Below are 20,042 nucleotides of genomic sequence, written 5' to 3' on the forward strand. Positions count from 1 at the left end.
GGCGGTGTCTCAGGCACAACCAGAGTAGGAAAAAAGGAATGCGATATCCAGCATTGGAGAATCCAGCTCCGAAATGCAATTGAGGACCAAGAGAGAAACCTGAAGCCGCCAGAAGCTGACACTGCTGAGAGTGACTAGAGGCTTCCCAGGCTGCCTCCTGCAGCTCCTGCTGTTAGAGTGTCCTCAGCCATCCTCTGCTCCTTTCCAAGCCAAACTCTGGTGTTCAGGGTTTCCCTCTTACCAGGCTTTCTGAGATTCCGCTTGGCCTTCCGACGCCAGGCAATTACAGAGCTCCGTTAGCTAGATGCCGACAGAGGTGAGCGGTGGCAGGGAACAAGCCCCCGGGTTCAGAGCGAGGCCGTGCATGACCACAGCTCTTTGGCCAGCTCCATTCGAGCTCCGCCGTTGCTGAGGAGTGCCTCGGAGCTCACACCGCCGTGCCCCTGAAGAGCGCTGCCTGTTCTGGCCACGTCTAGACCTCACGTCTTCCCAACGCCGACAGTCAAGAACAGAAGGACAAAGTGCTGCCACCCAGTTCTCTTTTGGACCCTCTAGAGCTCCTTTCTTTCCTCATTGCCTCTTGGTTGGCAGAAAAGCCCACCAGGTCTCCCAGGTTCCCCTGCCTGCCTCAGAGCGGACAGCTGCTTCTGCCTGCAATGAACCAGCTTCCATGCTGCATTAAGGTCTATCGGGAAGGCACTTGATGCACACACCGTAAGACCACCCGTAGTTTGCCTGTGGAGCAGAGGGTTGTTCAAAACCACACAGCCACCCCACGGGATTTCCGTAGCGCTTTGGTCACCGGTATTCTCATTCAGCCTTCTAGCTCTGCGCCAGCTTCCACAGAGCTGTTTTGCTGTCACTTTGCGACCAAACCTTTTCTCCTTCCTGCGTGAGAAAGGTACTTGCTGGTCTCCAAGAGGAGGGAAATCCTTTGGGATGACTGACAGTTCCCAGGCCCCTTGTTACCCTCCCGTTGAGCGCATGTGATTTTTTGGCTCTGAAAGGCGTATGACGGGGCTGAAGCCCTCAGTAACAGGTACTGCTCTGACTCTCCTGAAGTCTGTGGCGTAACTTCCTTCCCGGGTGTTTGCAGTCTCTATTAAAAAGGATTTCTTGGCTTAGGCTGCAAGAAGGAATCCTTTGTTTGGTACAGCAGCACTGATGTTGGGGAACAGCACCCAGAATTGGGGAACGGGGGACGCCCTTTGGGTACTGGAGAAACACGATGGACAGAAATCTTCCTGTCACAAGTACAGACGTGACATCCAACTCAAGGTTTAGAGAAAAGCAGCTCTGCCACTTTGCCCCAGGGAGGAGAGGAAGTTGGTTACAGCCTGGTCCAGAATAAAAGAGAGAGTTGAAGCGTGCCGAAACTGTCTGGGGCTGGGGCGTGTGACTTTGGGGGACGAGCCGCGAGGGCCGTGCCGGGTGGCTGGGCGCAGGCCACATTGCCAGGAGATGGGCGGTGGCACCGACTGGGCTGCGCTGGTCCACCCTTGCGGGGGCGGGGGCTGGTGCATGGGTAGAGCCCTCTGGTTGCGGGAGTGGGTGTGAACTTCCCAGGCTGTGGGGCCAGCAAAGCCCGAAGCACACGGCCACGGTGCTGGGTAGCCGGCCAAGGCCAGCCCGTAAGGAGGGAGGTCTGGGGTAGGTGCTGCCAAGCCCCGGGGAGAAGACAAGCCTGTGGGCCCAGCCCCTAACGCTGCCCCTCGAAAAAGGGAGAGGAGGAGGAGGAGGAAGAGGAGGAAGCCAAGAAATGAGCGTGGAATGTCCCAGTGCAGAGATTAACTGCCATCTTTATTGTGCCAGTGGAGGGGGATCAGGGCCAGCCGTCGGGGATGGCGCCGGGTTGGTCGCACGGCGGTGTCTGGGCTGGCTGCAAGGGTTTTGGGGCCGACGTTGCAAGCGGTGGAGGTCTCGCATCCTCATGGGCCCAGGGGGGCAGGAACGTCTGCCACTCTCGTGTGCTGGGGAGCTGCTGGAAGACGCTGATGGCAGCTGGCTGGTGGTGCTGGGGCTGCTGGTCTCAGGAGGCGGGCAGCTGTGGGACAGTCCCAGTTCTGCCTGGCTGGGGGTGCTGCTCTCAGCACTTGCTGCTGGCTCATGGCTCCTGTCGCGGCGTCTCCTGGGCCGGTAGTAGGGAGTTTGGGCCCGACGTCTCAACCGGGAGCGCTTTGGCACGTGGTGGGGCCCAGGTGGGCTGGAGCAGCTGCTGCCCTCAAGCACTGGGGAGCTGTGGGACAGCCCCGATGCCAGCTGGCTGTCGGTGCTGGAGATGCTGTTCTCCAACAGTGGAGAGCCAGAGGAGGACCGCAGTGACGCCTGGCTGTCGGTGCTGGGGCTGCTGGTCTTGAGAGCCGGGCAGCTGTGGGACGGCCCCAGTGCTGCCTGGCTGGGGGTGCTGGTCTCAGCACTTGCTGCTGGCTCACGCCTCCTGTCGTGGCGTCTCCTGGGGCAGCAGTAGGGAGTTTGGGCCCGACGGCTCAACCGGGAGCACTTTGGCACACGGTCGGGCCCAGGTGGGCTGGAACAGCTGCTGCCCTCAAGCACTGGGGAGCTGTGGGACGGCCCCGATGCCAGCTGGCTGTCGGTGCTGGAGCTACACGTCTCTGACTCTAGGGAGCCACGAGAGGACCCCAGTGATGCCTGGCTGTCGGTGCTGGGGCTGCTGGTCTCTGGTTTTGGGGAGCCCTGGCAGGACGCTGATGGCAGCTGGCTGCTGGTGCTGGGTCTGCCTGTGTCGCGTGCCGGGGAGCCGTGGGTAGGCCCTGATCCTGAGCAGCTGGCAGTGCTGGGGCCGGCGAGGTCTGAGCTGTCAGCGGAGTCTAAAAGGGGAAGCAGGAAGGTCAAAGGCACAGCCCCCCAGGTCCGGGGCAGGATAGGCCAGAGCGGTGCCCCCAGCCCTCCTGGAGCAGAGTCGCTCTGCCAAGCCCTCCCTGGGCACCCGTTGTTGCCAGGCCCTGCCTGGCCGCTGGCTCTAGCCCAGGGGCACCCGGGTGCTTTGTCTCTTACCGGCGCCTGGGCCAGCACAGCTGTTGCACTCCCAGCTGGCCGTGCTGTTTGTCAAGCGGGAGCAGCATCTGTGGGTGCCCTCGGCAGCGCAGGAGGAGCACAGGAGCAGTTGCCAGGGCCTGGGGACAAAAACGGTTTCATGGCTGTGAGGACAACGTGACCCAAGCACGGGATTGTCCGGCAGAGCTCTTGTTCTTAGTCCTGCCGCCTCAAGCCCTTGGCGAGGCTGACATCTCCTGCAGAGCCCTGAGGTGCAGTTTTGGCAACTTACCCCTCTTGCTCTGCCTGCTCCCTGCCTCCTGGACAAAGGCACTCACTGGCGCTGCAGCGGTTGTGTCTCTCTATTAGTGCTGCGTATGCACCCCAGTTCTCCCACGATGGCAGTCTGATGGAGAAAGGAAAAGTGATGAGGCCCTGCTGCCCTGGCATAAGGCAGATGCAGGGCGTCCCTGCTCTCCCCCCCCCGGCCCCGCCCTGTTTCCACCTGCTCTGTGAAGCCCAAGCCCGGATTCACACGACAGCAGAGGGCCAGGACTGCAGGGGCAGTCCCTGGCACGGCACAGCGCTCGCCCCCTCCTGTCTCGTGAGGCGGGCAGAAGGACACCAACCTGAAGGGGACTCGGATCCCCATGATGAGCATTTCCATGCAAAATAGTTCCTTATCTCTACAGAGGGGGCACTGGAAGTAAAAAATGCCAGCGTGCACAGCTTGTCCCTGCAGGAGAAACATAAGGAGCACGAGTGAGGCCCTGGTGCTGCTGAGCGCCTGCCGTGTCCCGGGGGTGAGGGACCGGCACCTACCTGGATGCAGCTCCTGTGGAACCAGGCGTGTTTGCACGCTGGGCACACCATGGTGCCGTAGGACACTCTGTCGCCCACAGGGTCCAGACAGATGAGGCATTGCTGCTCCGGAGCTGGAGCCGCCTCCACCGCCTGCTGTGGGCGGTGCTCCCAGCAGAAGCACCTGGGGGGAAGAGGCAAGGGATGGGTGAGGTGAGAAGTGTTGGCTGGTCCCTTCCACGGTGGTGGCGAGGCGAGGAGGGGAGAGGAGGTACCTGTACTGAGGAAGGAACTGGGTGACGCATTCACCCTCCACAGCACAGGGGAAGTGGAAGGTGCGGCGGCAGCCCGTCTGCCGGCAGGTGATGGTGGCCCCTCTCTGGCCGCAGACAAAGCAGACCTGGAAAAGGCACAGCAGCCCCCATGAGCGGCAGCCTCAGGGCCTCCACAGCCAGCCCCACGCGTCTGGGCAGAGCCCAGGACATGGCCGCTGCTGCGTCACAGACTGCAGATCTGCCTGGCGGCCGAGGCTCCTGTGCTGGGGCCTCTGTGGACGTGCCTTGGAAGGGCTGGGATTTCTTTCTCGGGGTCTGAGCTAAGCTCCCGCAAACCTCTCCTGGCACAAATCTCCCTGCTCTTGTCAGGTCCTCACCTTCTGCCTTGCCAGAAAAATTGTACGTCTAATATCCTCAGGGAGAAATCCCAGGAGTCCTACTTGCACGTCTGCTTGTGGATAAAGGTCATTGGCACAAAGCTGCAGAAGAGAAAAGGAGCTGGTGAGGAGAGGGTGGCAGGGACTGCCTGTGGGAAAGCTGGAGGGAGCCACAGTGGAACTCACCAGGCAAAAGAAATGGACACAGAGGCCGTGCTTCACCACTTTGTGTCCATAGACCTCCGGGTCAGCCTCTGCCCGGCGACACAGCATGCATGCTGGAGGGGAGAGAGCAAATGGGACCGGGAATGAGCACCTCTGCGGGGCCGGGGGCAGCGTCCCTGAGGGATTGCCCCCGAGAGCCTGCTCTGGCCCTGGCTAGCCGACAGATGGGCAGGGCTGGAGGCCTTGGAGAAGAAGGGGCCATTGCAGGCACGGCTGTCCCAGCAGGTGCCCGCTGCCCAGCCTGGGCCCCACTTGCAGAGGAAAGGAGGGCCCCTGCGCCAACCCCAGGGCGGTTGGGGAACTCCTGCCTCCCCCTGCCACCGCTCTCGGCCCCACGCTGGCTGCCCCAGCAACCCCTCTGCCAGGCTGCGGGAGGGATACTTTGCTCTCACCCGGCTCGTCTGAGTCAGGGCCCTTCTTCTTCCTTGCGGCCAACATGGGGGCCATCAACAGCGAGCGTGCGTTTGGAGAGTCCCTGTCCCAGCAGCGCCGGGCTATGTCTCCTGCAAATGCTCCTCTGCTGACTCTGAGGGAGAAGCAGGACATGGGTGAGGGAGAAGCGAGGCGCGGGTGAGCTTGCAGCACAGGCCCAGAGCCCCGAGGTGTGGGGCCTCCTCCTTCCTCAGCTGCCCCGTGCAAGCCCCGTCCCTCCCCTGCCCTCTCCTCACCTCCCCAGGTGGCACTGACGCATGGCCTGAGCCCAGTGCTCCTTTTTGTTGGCTTGCCCCTGCGCGTCACTGTGGCCACTGTGACATCAGCGCCAGAGACGGGCAGGGACGCCCTCGGCCACCATCCACCCACTCTGAGACGACCACCGCTGCGGAGGGGTGGGTGTGAAGGGCGAGGCGGGGGCCCGAGCCCTCGCACCCGTGTAGCCAGGATGGCCGCTCCTGCAGCAAGTGCATAGTCGAATGCCAGGTCCCCCGGGGCAGCCGTCGAGGATGGCGCTGTGTCCGCAAGGTGCCGTTTGGGCAGGGCGACTCCAGGGCTCCAGCCCTGGCCAAGGGAAATCTCTGCTCCTGCCCCCGGCACGGGGAGCGCTGCCAGCAGCTCGGGGAAGGTGATCCTTCCTCCCTGCACCGCACCGGGAAGGCTGCATCTGCAGTTCTGCCTGCGGTTCTGGGCTCCCCGGCACAGGGCACTGCAGCGACCTTTGAGAATGGCCTGGGCTCGCACCCCCGCCCCCGCTGAGACGCGGTGAGTGGCCAGGGCACAGCACAGGACCTCAGGACGGCACCTAAATGTTGCAGTGGCCCAACATCTTTCTCCTGAACTCGTCAGTGCTTTGGTGATGTGCTGCCTCCAGAAGAAAAAGCAGCGGGACCGCAAGCTGGGGAGTCACAGCAGAAATGGCCTTTCTCCAAGGCAATGAACTGCCTTTCAGAGTCAGCCTGCGCCTTTTGTTGGTGGGGCAGGAAACTGGAAGTGGTGGTGGGGCAGCTTCAGAGGCGTTGGGTGGGAGCGTTGATCTGTTTGAGGGTAGAAATTCCCTAGAGAGGGAAGTGGACAGGCTGGACCAATGGGCCGAGCGCTGTCAAGCTTTAACACAGTCTGCCCGGGGAAGTGGTTGAGACACCATCCCTGGAGGTATTTAAAAGACTGTAGATGTGGCACTTAGGACATGGTTTAGTGGTGGGCTTGGCCGTGCTAGGTTAAGGGTTGGGCTTGATGATCTTCAGGGTCTTTTCCAACTTAAATGCTTCTAGGATTCTACTTACCATGCAATTACACTTAATCTTATCTTTGGATTACCATTTGATTTTCATTCAATCGTTGATTAATTAATATTTGGCCAAGGCGGCCAACAGCACCCTAGCCTGTATCAGAAATAGTGTGGCCAGGAGGTATCGGGGAGTGATCGTGCCCCCGTACTCAGCACTGGTGAGACCACGCCTTGAGTACTGCGTCCAGTTTTGGGCGCCACAGTATAGGAAAGACATTGAGGTGCTGGAGCAGGTGGAGAGAAAGTCAGTGAGGCTGGTGAGGCGTCTGGAAAGCAGGTCTTACGAGGAGCGCCTGAGGGAACTGGAGGTGTTTGGCCTAGTGAAGAGGAGGCTGAGAGGAGCCCTTCCTGCTCTCTACAGCTACCTAAAAGGAAGATGTGGTGGGGCTGGTGTTGGTCTCTCCTCCCAAGTAACTAGTGACAGGACAAGAGGTACGGCCTCAAGCTGCGCCAGGGCAGATTTAGATTGGATATTAGGAAAAAATTCTTTACCAAAAGAGTGGTTAGACATTGGAACAGGCTGCCCAGGGAAGTGGTGGAGTCACCATCCCTGGAGGTGTTCGAAAGACGTCTAGATGTGGTGCTTAGGGACATGGTTTAGTGGTGGGCTTGGTAGTGTTAGGGTAATGGTTGGAGCTGATGATCTTAAAGGTCTTTTCCAACCAAAAGGATTCGATGATTCTATGATTCTATGATTCTATGATTTGATCACCGCTTAATCATTAACAAAAGCCTTTTAGTTACCCGCACAACAATGACTTCTCTGAACAGTTCAGCTGCGAGTCCAGGACAGAAAGCAGGCGGTGTCTCAGGCACAACCAGAGTAGGAAAAAAGGAATGCAAAATCCAGCATTGGAGAATCCAGCTCCGAAATGCAATTGAGGACCAAGAGAGAAACCTGAAGCCGCCAGAAGCTGACACTGCTGAGAGTGACTAGAGGCTTCCCAGGCTGCCTCCTGCAGCTCCTGCTGTTAGAGTGTCCTCAGCCATCCTCTGCTCCTTTCCAAGCCAAACTCTGGTGTTCAGGGTTTCCCTCTTACCAGGCTTTCTGAGATTCCGCTTGGCCTTCCGACGCCAGGGCATTACAGAGCTCCGTTAGCTAGATGCCGACAGAGGTGAGCGGTGGCAGGGAACAAGCCCCCGGGTTCAGAGCGAGGCCGTGCATGACCACAGCTCTTTGGCCAGCTCCATTCGAGCTCCGCCGTTGCTGAGGAGTGATTCGGAGCTCACACCGCCGTGCCCCTGAAGAGCGCTGCCTGTTCTGGCCACGTCTAGACCTCACGCCTTCCCAACGCCGACAGTCAAGAACAGAAGGACAAAGTGCTGCCACCCAGTTCTCTTTTGGACCCTCTAGAGCTCCTTTCTTTCCTCATTGCCTCTTGGTTGGCAGAAAAGCCCACCAGGTCTCCCAGGTTCCCCTGCCTGCCTCAGAGCGGACAGCTGCTCCTGCCTGCAATGAACCAGCTTCCATGCTGCATTAAGGTCTATCGGGAAGGCACTTGATGCACACACCGTAAGACCACCCGTAGTTTGCCTGTGGAGCAGAGGGTTGTTCAAAACCACACAGCCACCCCACGGGATTTCCGTAGCGCTTTGGTCACCGGTATTCTCATTCAGCCTTCTAGCTCTGCGCCAGCTTCCACAGAGCTGTTTTGCTGTCACTTTGCGACCAAACCTTTTCTCCTTCCTGCGTGAGAAAGGTACTTGCTGGTCTCCAAGAGGAGGGAAATCCTTTTGGATGACTGACAGTTCCCAGGCCCCTTGTTACCCTCCCGTTGAGCGCATGTGATTTTTTGGCTCTGAAGGGCGTATGACGGGGCTGAAGCCCTCAGTAACAGGTACTGCTCTGACTCTCCTGAAGTCTGTGGCGTAACTTCCTTCCCGGGTGTTTGCAGTCTCTATTAAAAAGGATTTCTTGGCTTAGGCTGCAAGAAGGAATCCTTTGTTTGGTACAGCAGCACTGATGTTGGGGAACAGCACCCAGAATTGGGGAACGGGGGACGCCCTTTGGGTACTGGAGAAACACGATGGACAGAAATCTTCCTGTCACAAGTACAGACGTGACATCCAACTCAAGGTTTAGAGAAAAGCAGCTCTGCCACTTTGCCCCAGGGAGGAGAGGAAGTTGGTTACAGCCTGGTCCAGAATAAAAGAGAGAGTTGAAGCGTGCCAAAACTGTCTGGGGCTGGGGCGTGTGACTTTGGGGGACGAGCCGCGAGGGCCGTGCCGGGTGGCTGGGCGCAGGCCACATTGCCAGGAGATGGGCGGTGGCACCGACTGGGCTGCGCTGGTCCACCCTTGCGGGGGCGGGGGCTGGTGCATGGGTAGAGCCCTCTGGTTGCGGGAGTGGGTGTGAACTTCCCAGGCTGTGGGGCCAGCAAAGCCCGAAGCACACGGCCACGGTGCTGGGTAGCCGGCCAAGGCCAGCCCGTAAGGAGGGAGGTCTGGGGTAGGTGCTGCCAAGCCCCGGGGAGAAGACAAGCCTGTGGGCCCAGCCCCTAACGCTGCCCCTCGAAAAAGGGAGAGGAGGAGGAGGAGGAAGAGGAGGAAGCCAATAAATGAGCGTGGAATGTCCCAGTGCAGAGATTAACTGCCATCTTTATTGTGCCAGTGGAGGGGGATCAGGGCCAGCCGTCGGGGATGGCGCCGGGTTGGTCGCACGGCGGTGTCTGGGCTGGATGCAAGGGTTTTGGGGCCGACGTTGCAAGCGGTGGAGGTCTCGCATCCTCATGGGCCCAGGGGGGCAGGAACGTCTGCCACTCTCGTGTGCTGGGGAGCTGCTGGAAGACGCTGATGGCAGCTGGCTGGTGGTGCTGGGGCTGCTGGTCTCAGGAGGCGGGCAGCTGTGGGACGGCCCCAGTGCTGCCTGGCTGGGGGTGCTGCTCTCAGCACTTGCTGCTGGCTCATGGCTCCTGTCGCGGCGTCTCCTAGGCCGGTAGCAGGGAGTTTGGGCCCGACGTCTCAACCGGGAGCGCTTTGGCACGTGGTGGGGCCCAGGTGGGCTGGAGCAGCTGCTGCCCTCAAGCACTGGGGAGCTGTGGGACAGCCCCGATGCCAGCTGGCTGTCGGTGCTGGAGATGCTGTTCTCCAACAGTGGAGAGCCAGAGGAGGACCGCAGTGACGCCTGGCTGTCGGTGCTGGGGCTGCTGGTCTTGAGAGCCGGGCAGCTGTGGGACGGCCCCAGTGCTGCCTGGCTGGGGGTGCTGCTCTCAGCACTTGCTGCTGGCTCACGCCTCCTGTCGCGGCGTCTCCTGGGGCAGCGGTAGGGAGTTTGGGCCCGACGGCTCAACCGGGAGCGCTTTGGTACACGGTCGGGCCCAGGTGGGCTGGAGCAGCTGCTGCCCTCAAGCACTGGGGAGCTGTGGGACGGCCCCGATGCCAGCTGGCTGTCGGTGCTGGAGCTACACGTCTCTGACTCTAGGGAGCCACGAGAGGACCCCAGTGATGCCTGGCTGTCGGTGCTGGGGCTGCTGGTCTCTGTTTTTGGGGAGCCCTGGCAGAACCCTGATGGCAGCTGGCTGCTGGTGCTGGGTCTGCCTGTGTCGCGTGCTGGGGAGCCGTGGGTAGGCCCTGATCCTGAGCAGCTGGCAGTGCTGGGGCCGGCGAGGTCTGAGCTGTCAGCGGAGTCTAAAAGGGGAAGCAGGAAGGTCAAGGGCACAGCCCCCCAGGTCCGGGGCAGGATAGGCCAGAGCGGTGCCCCCAGCCCTCCTGGAGCAGAGTCGCTCTGCCAAGCCCTCCCTGGGCACCCGTTGTTGCCAGGCCCTGCCTGGCCGCTGGCTCTAGCCCAGGGGCACCCGGGTGCTTTGTCTCTTACCGGCGCCTGGGCCAGCACAGCTGTTGCACTCCCAGCTGGCCGTGCTGTTTGTCAAGCGGGAGCAGCATCTGTGGGTGCCCTCGGCAGCGCAGGAGGAGCACAGGAGCAGTTGCCAGGGCCTGGGGACAAAAACGGTTTCATGGCTGTGAGGACAACGTGACCCAAGCACGGGATTGTCCGGCAGAGCTCTTGTTCTTAGTCCTGCCGCCTCAAGCCCTTGGCGAGGCTGACATCTCCTGCAGAGCCCTGAGGTGCAGTTTTGGCAACTTACCCCTCTTGCTCTGCCTGCTCCCTGCCTCCTGGACAAAGGCACTCACTGGCGCTGCAGCGGTTGTGTCTCTCTATTAGTGCTGCGTATGCACCCCAGTTCTCCCACGATGGCAGTCTGATGGAGAAAGGAAAAGTGATGAGGCCCTGCTGCCCTGGCATAAGGCAGATGCAGGGCGTCCCTGCTCTCCCCCCCCCGGCCCCGCCCTGTTTCCACCTGCTCTGTGAAGCCCAAGCCCGGATTCACACGACAGCAGAGGGCCAGGACTGCAGGGGCAGTCCCTGGCACGGCACAGCGCTCGCCCCCTCCTGTCTCGTGAGGCGGGCAGAAGGACACCAACCTGAAGGGGACTCGGATCCCCATGATGAGCATTTCCATGCAAAATAGTTCCTTATCTCTACAGAGGGGGCACTGGAAGTAAAAAATGCCAGCGTGCACAGCTTGTCCCTGCAGGAGAAACATAAGGAGCACGAGTGAGGCCCTGGTGCTGCTGAGCGCCTGCCGTGTCCCGGGGGTGAGGGACCGGCTCCTACCTGGATGCAGCTCCTGTGGAACCAGGCGTGTTTGCACGCTGGGCACACCATGGTGCCGTAGGACACTCTGTCGCCCACAGGGTCCAGACAGATGAGGCATTGCTGCTCTGGAGCTGGAGCCGCCTCCACCGCCTGCTGTGGGCGGTGCTCCCAGCAGAAGCACCTGGGGGGAAGAGGCAAGGGATGGGTGAGGTGAGAAGTGTTGGCTGGGCCCTTCCACGGTGGTGGCGAGGCGAGGAGGGGAGAGGAGGTACCTGTACTGAGGAAGGAACTGGGTGACGCATTCACCCTCCACAGCACAGGGGAAGTGGAAGGTGCGGCGGCAGCCCGTCTGCCGGCAGGTGATGGTGGCCCCTCTCTGGCCGCAGACAAAGCAGACCTGGAAAAGGCACAGCAGCCCCCATGAGCGGCAGCCTCAGGGCCTCCACAGCCAGCCCCACGCGTCTGGGCAGAGCCCAGGACATGGCCGCTGCTGCGTCACAGACTGCAGATCTGCCTGGCGGCCGAGGCTCCTGTGCTGGGGCCTCTGTGGACGTGCCTTGGAAGGGCTGGGATTTCTTTCTCGGGGTCTGAGCTAAGCTCCCGCAAACCTCTCCTGGCACAAATCTCCCTGCTCTTGTCAGGTCCTCACCTTCTGCACTGCCAGACAAATTGTATGTGTAATATCCTCAGGGAGAAATCCCAGGAGTCCCACTTCCACGTCTGCTTGTTGATAAAGGTCATTGGCACAAAGCTGCAGAAGAGAAAAGGAGCTGGTGAGGAGAGGGTGGCAGGGACTGCCTGTGGGAAAGCTGGAGGGAGCCACAGTGGAACTCACCAGGCAAAAGAAATGGACACAGAGGCCGTGCTTCACCACTTTGTGTCCATAGACCTCCGGGTCAGCCTCTGCCCGGCGACACAGCATGCATGCTGGAGGGGAGAGAGCAAATGGGACCGGGAATGAGCACCTCTGCGGGGCCGGGGGCAGCGTCCCTGAGGGATTGCCCCCGAGAGCCTGCTCTGGCCCTGGCTAGCCGACAGATGGGCAGGGCTGGAGGCCTTGGAGAAGAAGGGGCCATTGCAGGCACGGCTGTCCCAGCAGGTGCCCGCTGCCCAGCCTGGGCCCCACTTGCAGAGGAAAGGAGGGCCCCTGCGCCAACCCCAGGGCGGTTGGGGAACTCCTGCCTCCCCCTGCCACCGCTCTCGGCCCCACGCTGGCTGCCCCAGCAACCCCTCTGCCAGGCTGCGGGAGGGATACTTTGCTCTCACCCGGCTCGTCTGAGTCAGGGCCCTTCTTCTTCCTTGCGGCCAACATGGGGGCCATCAACAGCGAGCGTGCGTTTGGAGAGTCCCTGTCCCAGCAGCGCCGGGCTATGTCTCCTGCAAATGCTCCTCTGCTGACTCTGAGGGAGAAGCAGGACATGGGTGAGGGAGAAGCGAGGCGCGGGTGAGCTTGCAGCACAGGCCCAGAGCCCCGAGGTGTGGGGCCTCCTCCTTCCTCAGCTGCCCCGTGCAAGCCCCGTCCCTCCCCTGCCCTCTCCTCACCTCCCCAGGTGGCACTGACGCATGGCCTGAGCCCAGTGCTCCTTTTTGTTGGCTTGCCCCTGCGCGTCACTGTGGCCACTGTGACATCAGCGCCAGAGACGGGCAGGGACGCCCTCGGCCACCATCCACCCACTCTGAGACGACCACCGCTGCGGAGGGGTGGGTGTGAAGGGCGAGGCGGGGGCCCGAGCCCTCGCACCCGCGTAGCCAGGATGGCCGCTCCTGCAGCAAGTGCATAGTCGAATGCCAGGTCCCCCGGGGCAGCCGTCGAGGATGGCGCTGTGTCCGCAAGGTGCCGTTTGGGCAGGGCGACTCCAGGGCTCCAGCCCTGGCCAAGGGAAATCTCTGCTCCTGCCCCCGGCACGGGGAGCGCTGCCAGCAGCTCGGGGAAGGTGATCCTTCCTCCCTGCACCGCACCGGGAAGGCTGCATCTGCAGTTCTGCCTGCGGTTCTGGGCTCCCCGGCACAGGGCACTGCAGCGACCTTTGAGAATGGCCTGGGCTCGCACCCCCGCCCCCGCTGAGACGCGGTGAGTGGCCAGGGCACAGCACAGGACCTCAGGACGGCACCTAAATGTTGCAGTGGCCCAACATCTTTCTCCTGAACTCGTCAGTGCTTTGGTGATGTGCTGCCTCCAGAAGAAAAAGCAGCGGGACCGCAAGCTGGGGAGTCACAGCAGAAATGGCCTTTCTCCAAGGCAATGAACTGCCTTTCAGAGTCAGCCTGCGCCTTTTGTTGGTGGGGCAGGAAACTGGAAGTGGTGGTGGGGCAGCTTCAGAGGCGTTGGGTGGGAGCGTTGATCTGTTTGAGGGTAGAAATTCCCTAGAGAGGGAAGTGGACAGGCTGGACCAATGGGCCGAGCGCTGTCAAGCTTTAACACAGTCTGCCCGGGGAAGTGGTTGAGACACCATCCCTGGAGGTATTTAAAAGACTGTAGATGTGGCACTTAGGACATGGTTTAGTGGTGGGCTTGGCCGTGCTAGGTTAAGGGTTGGGCTTGATGATCTTCAGGGTCTTTTCCAACTTAAATGCTTCTAGGATTCTACTTACCATGCAATTACACTTAATCTTATCTTTGGATTACCATTTGATTTTCATTCAATCGTTGATTAATTAATATTTGGCCAAGGCGGCCAACAGCACCCTAGCCTGTATCAGAAATAGTGTGGCCAGGAGGTATCGGGGAGTGATCGTGCCCCCGTACTCAGCACTGGTGAGACCACGCCTTGAGTACTGCGTCCAGTTTTGGGCGCCACAGTATAGGAAAGACATTGAGGTGCTGGAGCAGGTGGAGAGAAAGTCAGTGAGGCTGGTGAGGCGTCTGGAAAGCAGGTCTTACGAGGAGCGCCTGAGGGAACTGGAGGTGTTTGGCCTAGTGAAGAGGAGGCTGAGAGGAGCCCTTCCTGCTCTCTACAGCTACCTAAAAGGAAGATGTGGTGGGGCTGGTGTTGGTCTCTCCTCCCAAGTAACTAGTGACAGGACAAGAGGTATGGCCTCAAGCTGCGCCAGGGCAGATTTAGATTGGATATTAGGAAAAAATTCTTTACCAAAAGAGTGGTTAGACATTGGAACAGGCTGCCCAGGGAAGTGGTGGAGTCACCGTCCCTGGAGGTGTTCGAAAGACGTCTAGATGTGGTGCTTAGGGACATGGTTTAGTGGTGGGCTTGGTAGTGTTAGGGTAATGGTTGGAGCTGATGATCTTAAAGGTCTTTTCCAACCAAAAGGATTCGATGATTCTATGATTCTATGATTCTATGATTTGATCACCGCTTAATCATTAACAAAAGCCTTTTAGTTACCCGCACAACAATGACTTCTCTGAACAGTTCAGCTGCGAGTCCAGGACAGAAAGCAGGCGGTGTCTCAGGCACAACCAGAGTAGGAAAAAAGGAATGCGATATCCAGCATTGGAGAATCCAGCTCCGAAATGCAATTGAGGACCAAGAGAGAAACCTGAAACCACCAGAAGCTGACACTGCTGAGAGTGACTAGAGGCTTCCCAGGCTGCCTCCTGCAGCTCCTGCTGTTAGAGTGTCCTCAGCCATCCTCTGCTCCTTTCCAAGCCAAACTCTGGTGATCAGGGTTTCCTTCTGACCAGGCTTTCTGAGATTCCGCTTGGCCTTCCGACGCCAGGGCATTACAGAGCTCCGTTAGCTAGATGCCGACAGAGGTGAGCGGTGGCAGGGAACAAGCCCCCGGGTTCAGAGCGAGGCCGTGCATGACCACAGCTCTTTGGCCAGCTCCATTCGAGCTCCGCCGTTGCTGAGGAGTGATTCGGAGCTCACACCGCCGTGCCCCTGAAGAGCGCTGCCTGTTCTGGCCACGTCTAGACCTCACGCCTTCCCAACGCCGACAGTCAAGAACAGAAGGACAAAGTGCTGCCACCCAGTTCTCTTTTGGACCCTCTAGAACTCCTTTCTTTCCTCATTGCCTCTTGGTTGGCAGAAAAGCCCACCAGGTCTCCCAGGTTCCCCTGCCTGCCTCAGAGCGGACAGCTGCTCCTGCCTGCAATGAACCAGCTTCCATGCTGCATTAAGGTCTATCGGGAAGGCACTTGATGCACACACCGTAAGACCACCCGTAGTTTGCCTGTGGAGCAGAGGGTTGTTCAAAACCACACAGCCACCCCACGGGATTTCCGTAGCGCTTTGGTCACCGGTATTCTCATTCAGCCTTCTAGCTCTGCGCCAGCTTCCACAGAGCTGTTTTGCTGTCACTTTGCGACCAAACCTTTTCTCCTTCCTGCGTGAGAAAGGTACTTGCTGGTCTCCAAGAGGAGGGAAATCCTTTGGGATGACTGACAGTTCCCAGGCCCCTTGTTACCCTCCCGTTGAGCGCATGTGATTTTTTGGCTCTAAAGGGCGTATGACGGGGCTGAAGCCCTCAGTAACAGGTACTGCTCTGACTCTCCTGAAGTCTGTGGCGTAACTTCCTTCCCGGGTGTTTGCAGTCTCTATTAAAAAGGATTTCTTGGCTTAGGCTGCAAGAAGGAATCCTTTGTTTGGTACAGCAGCACTGATGTTGGGGAACTGCACCCAGAACTGGGGAACGGGGGACGCCCTTTGGGTACTGGAGAAACACGATGGACAGAAATCTTCCTGTCACAAGTACAGACGTGACACCCAACTCAAGGTTTAGAGAAAAGCAGCTCTGCCACTTTGCCCCAGGGAGGAGAGGAAGTTGGTTACAGCCTGGTCCAGAATAAAAGAGAGAGTTGAAGCGTGCCGAAACTGTCTGGGGCTGGGGCGTGTGACTTTGGGGGACGAGCCGCGAGGGCCGTGCCGGGTGGCTGGGCGCAGGCCACATTGCCAGGAGATGCGCGGTGGCACCGACTGGGCTGCGCTGGTCCACCCTTGCGGGGGCGGGGGCTGGTGCATGGGTAGAGCCCTCTGGTTGCGGGAGTGGGTGTGAACTTCCCAGGCTGTGGGGCCAGCAAAGCCCGAAGCACACGGCCACGGTGCTGGGTAGCCGGCCAAGGCCAGCCCGTAAGGAGGGAGGTCTGGGGTAGGTGCTGCCAAGCCCCGGGGAGAAGACAAGCCTGTGGGCCCAGCTCCTAACGCTGCCCCTCGAAAAAGGGAGAGGAGGAGGAGGAGGAAGAGGAGGAAGCCAAGAAATGAGCGTGGAATGTCCCAGTGCAGAGATTAACTGCCATCTTTATTGTGCCAGTGGAGGGGGATCAGGGCCAGCCGTCGGGGATGGCGCCGGGTTGGTCGCACGGCGGTGTCTGGGCTGGCTGCAAGGGTTTTGGGGCCGACGTTGCAAGCGGTGGAGGTCTCGCATCCTCATGGGCCCAGGGGGGCAGGAACGTCTGCCACTCTCGTGTGCTGGGGAGCTGCTGGAAGACGCTGATGGCAGCTGGCTGGTGGTGCTGGGGCTGCTGGTCTCAGGAGGCGGGCAGCTGTGGGACGGCCCCAGTGCTGCCTGGCTGGGGGTGCTGCTCTCAGCACTTGCTGCTGGCTCATGGCTCCTGTCGCGGCGTCTCCTAGGCCGGTAGCAGGGAGTTTGGGCCCGACGTCTCAACCGGGAGCCCTTTGGCACGTGGTGGGGCCCAGGTGGGCTGGAGCAGCTGCTGCCCTCAAGCACTGGGGAGCTGTGGGACAGCCCCGATGCCAGCTGGCTGTCGGTGCTGGAGATGCTGTTCTCCAACAGTGGAGAGCCAGAGGAGGACCCCAGTGACGCCTGGCTGTCGGTGCTGGGGCTGCTGGTCTTGGGAGCCGGGCAGCTGTGGGACGGCCCCAGTGCTGCCTGGCTGGGGGTGCTGCTCTCAGCACTTGCTGCTGGCTCATGGCTCCTGTCGCGGCGTCTCCTGGGGCAGCGGTAGGGAGTTTGGGCCCCACGGCTCAACCGGGAGCGCTTTGGTACACGGTCGGGCCCAGGTGGGCTGGAGCAGCTGCTGCCCTCAAGCACTGGGGAGCTGTGGGACGGCCCCGATGCCAGCTGGCTGTCGGTGCTGGAGATGCTGTTCTCCAACAGTGGAGAGCCAGAGGAGGACCGCAGTGATGCCTGGCTGTCGGTGCTCGGGCTGCTGGTCTTGAGAGCCGGGCAGCTGTGGGACGGCCCCAGTGCTGCCTGGCTGGGGGTGCTGCTCTCAGCACTTGCTGCTGGCTCACGCCTCCTGTCGCGGCGTCTCCTGGGGCAGCGGTAGGGAGTTTGGGCCCGACGGCTCAACCGGGAGCACTTTGGTACACGGTCGGGCCCAGGTGGGCTGGAACAGCTGCTGCCCTCAAGCACTGGGGAGCTGTGGGACGGCCCCGATGCCAGCTGGCTGTCGGTGCTGGAGCTACACGTCTCTGACTCTAGGGAGCCACGAGAGGACCCCAGTGATGCCTGGCTGTCGGTGCTGGGGCTGCTGGTCTCTGTTTTTGGGGAGCCCTGGCAGAACCCTGATGGCAGCTGGCTGCTGGTGCTGGGTCTGCCTGTGTCGCGTGCTGGGGAGCCGTGGGTAGGCCCTGATCCTGAGCAGCTGGCAGTGCTGGGGCCGGCGAGGTCTGAGCTGTCAGCGGAGTCTAAAAGGGGAAGCAGGAAGGTCAAGGGCACAGCCCCCCAGGTCCGGGGCAGGATAGGCCAGAGCGGTGCCCCCAGCCCTCCTGGAGCAGAGTCGCTCTGCCAAGCCCTCCCTGGGCACCCGTTGTTGCCAGGCCCTGCCTGGCCGCTGGCTCTAGCCCAGGGGCACCCGGGTGCTTTGTCTCTTACCGGCGCCTGGGCCAGCACAGCTGTTGCACTCCCAGCTGGCCGTGCTGTTTGTCAAGCGGGAGCAGCATCTGTGGGTGCCCTCGGCAGCGCAGGAGGAGCACAGGAGCAGTTGCCAGGGCCTGGGGACAAAAACGGTTTCATGGCTGTGAGGACAACGTGACCCAAGCACGGGATTGTCCGGCAGAGCTCTTGTTCTTAGTCCTGCCGCCTCAAGCCCTTGACGAGGCTGACATCTCCTGCAGAGCCCTGAGGTGCAGTTTTGGCAACTTACCCCTCTTGCTCTGCCTGCTCCCTGCCTCCTGGACAAAGGCACTCACTGGCGCTGCAGCGGATGTCTCTCTCTCTTAGTGCTGCGTATGCACCCCTGTTCTCCCACGATGGCAGTCTGATGGAGAAAGGAAAAGTGATGAGGCCCTGCTGCCCTGGCATAAGGCAGATGCAGGGCGTCCCTGCTCTCCCCCCCCCGGCCCCGCCCTGTTTCCACCTGCTCTGTGAAGCCCAAGCCCGGATTCACACGACAGCAGAGGGCCAGGACTGCAGGGGCAGTCCCTGGCACGGCACAGCGCTCGCCCCCTCCTGTCTCGTGAGGCGGGCAGAAGGACACCAACCTGAAGGGGACTTGGATTCCCATGATGAGCATTTCCATGCAAAATAGTTCCTTATCTCTACAGAGGGGGCACTGGAAGTAAAAAATGCCAGCGTGCACAGCTTGTCCCTGCAGGAGAAACATAAGGAGCACGAGTGAGGCCCTGGTGCTGCTGAGCGCCTGCCGTGTCCCGGGGGCGAGGGACCGGCTCCTACCTGGATGCAGCTCCTGTGGAACCAGGCGTGTTTGCACGCTGGGCACACCATGGTGCCGTAGGACACTCTGTCGCCCACAGGGTCCAGACAGATGAGGCATTGCTGCTCCGGAGCTGGAGCCGCCTCCACCGCCTGCTGTGGGCGGTGCTCCCAGCAGAAGCACCTGGGGGGAAGAGGCAAGGGATGGGTGAGGTGAGAAGTGTTGGCTGGGCCCTTCCACGGTGGTGGCGAGGCGAGGAGGGGAGAGGAGGTACCTGTACTGAGGAAGGAACTGGGTGACGCATTCACCCTCCACAGCACAGGGGAAGTGGAAGGTGCGGCGGCAGCCCGTCTGCCGGCAGGTGATGGTGGCCCCTCTCTGGCCGCAGACAAAGCAGACCTGGAAAAGGCACAGCAGCCCCCATGAGCGGCAGCCTCAGGGCCTCCACAGCCAGCCCCACGCGTCTGGGCAGAGCCCAGGACATGGCCGCTGCTGCGTCACAGACTGCAGATCTGCCTGGCGGCCGAGGCTCCTGTGCTGGGGCCTCTGTGGACGTGCCTTGGAAGGGCTGGGATTTCTTTCTCGGGGTCTGAGCTAAGCTCCCGCAAACCTCTCCTGGCACAAATCTCCCTGCTCTTGTCAGGTCCTCACCTTCTGCCTTGCCAGAAAAATTGTACGTCTAATATCCTGAGGGAGAAATCCCAGGAGTCCTACTTGCACGTCTGCTTGTGGATAAAGGTCATTGGCACAAAGCTGCAGAAGAGAAAAGGAGCTGGTGAGGAGAGGGTGGCAGGGACTGCCTGTGGGAAAGCTGGAGGGAGCCACAGTGGAACTCACCAGGCAAAAGAAATGGACACAGAGGCCGTGCTTCACCACTTTGTGTCCATAGACCTCCGGGTCAGCCTCTGCCCGGCGACACAGCATGCATGCTGGAGGGGAGAGAGCAAATGGGACCGGGAATGAGCACCTCTGCGGGGCCGGGGGCAGCGTCCCTGAGGGATTGCCCCCGAGAGCCTGCTCTGGCCCTGGCTAGCCGACAGATGGGCAGGGCTGGAGGCCTTGGAGAAGAAGGGGCCATTGCAGGCACGGCTGTCCCAGCAGGTGCCCGCTGCCCAGCCTGGGCCCCACTTGCAGAGGAAAGGAGGGCCCCTGCGCCAACCCCAGGGCGGTTGGGGAACTCCTGCCTCCCCCTGCCACCGCTCTCGGCCCCACGCTGGCTGCCCCAGCAACCCCTCTGCCAGGCTGCGGGAGGGATACTTTGCTCTCACCCGGCTCGTCTGAGTCAGGGCCCTTCTTCTTCCTTGCGGCCAACATGGGGGCCATCAACAGCGAGCGTGCGTTTGGAGAGTCCCTGTCCCAGCAGCGCCGGGCTATGTCTCCTGCAAATGCTCCTCTGCTGACTCTGAGGGAGAAGCAGGACATGGGTGAGGGAGAAGCGAGGCGCGGGTGAGCTTGCAGCACAGGCCCAGAGCCCCGAGGTGTGGGGCCTCCTCCTTCCTCAGCTGCCCCGTGCAAGCCCCGTCCCTCCCCTGCC

The 20,042-nt window shown here is 60.9% G+C and overlaps 3 protein-coding genes across 3 annotated transcripts; all 3 read right to left on the reverse strand.

The window, feature by feature from the left end:
• Positions 1-3,282: 3,282 nt before the first annotated feature.
• On the reverse strand, positions 3,283-5,110 carry LOC147416208 (E3 ubiquitin-protein ligase PHF7-like). The gene is made up of 7 exons (XM_086478111.1): positions 5,065-5,110; positions 4,634-4,725; positions 4,511-4,549; positions 4,071-4,195; positions 3,817-3,979; positions 3,624-3,730; positions 3,283-3,400 (listed from the first exon to the last, which is right to left on the reverse strand). The coding sequence occupies exons 1-7, from the start codon at positions 5,108-5,110 to the stop codon at positions 3,283-3,285; spliced, it is 690 nt and encodes a 229-aa protein (XP_086334237.1).
• A 5,366-nt stretch (positions 5,111-10,476) lies between these two features.
• LOC147416209 (E3 ubiquitin-protein ligase PHF7-like) lies at positions 10,477-12,304 on the reverse strand. The gene is made up of 7 exons (XM_086478202.1): positions 12,259-12,304; positions 11,828-11,919; positions 11,642-11,743; positions 11,265-11,389; positions 11,011-11,173; positions 10,818-10,924; positions 10,477-10,594 (listed from the first exon to the last, which is right to left on the reverse strand). Exons 1-7 carry the CDS (start codon positions 12,302-12,304, stop codon positions 10,477-10,479), a joined length of 753 nt encoding a protein of 250 aa, XP_086334328.1.
• Positions 12,305-17,994: 5,690 nt separating this feature from the next.
• Positions 17,995-19,822, reverse strand: LOC147416210 (E3 ubiquitin-protein ligase PHF7-like). The gene is made up of 7 exons (XM_086478306.1): positions 19,777-19,822; positions 19,346-19,437; positions 19,223-19,261; positions 18,783-18,907; positions 18,529-18,691; positions 18,336-18,442; positions 17,995-18,112 (listed from the first exon to the last, which is right to left on the reverse strand). Exons 1-7 carry the CDS (start codon positions 19,820-19,822, stop codon positions 17,995-17,997), a joined length of 690 nt encoding a protein of 229 aa, XP_086334432.1.
• Positions 19,823-20,042: the final 220 nt, after the last annotated feature.

This window comes from Leptosomus discolor, chromosome 1 (assembly GCF_034619465.1).
Source record: "Leptosomus discolor isolate bLepDis1 chromosome 1, bLepDis1.hap2, whole genome shotgun sequence".
Lineage (NCBI taxonomy): Eukaryota > Metazoa > Chordata > Aves > Leptosomiformes > Leptosomidae > Leptosomus > Leptosomus discolor.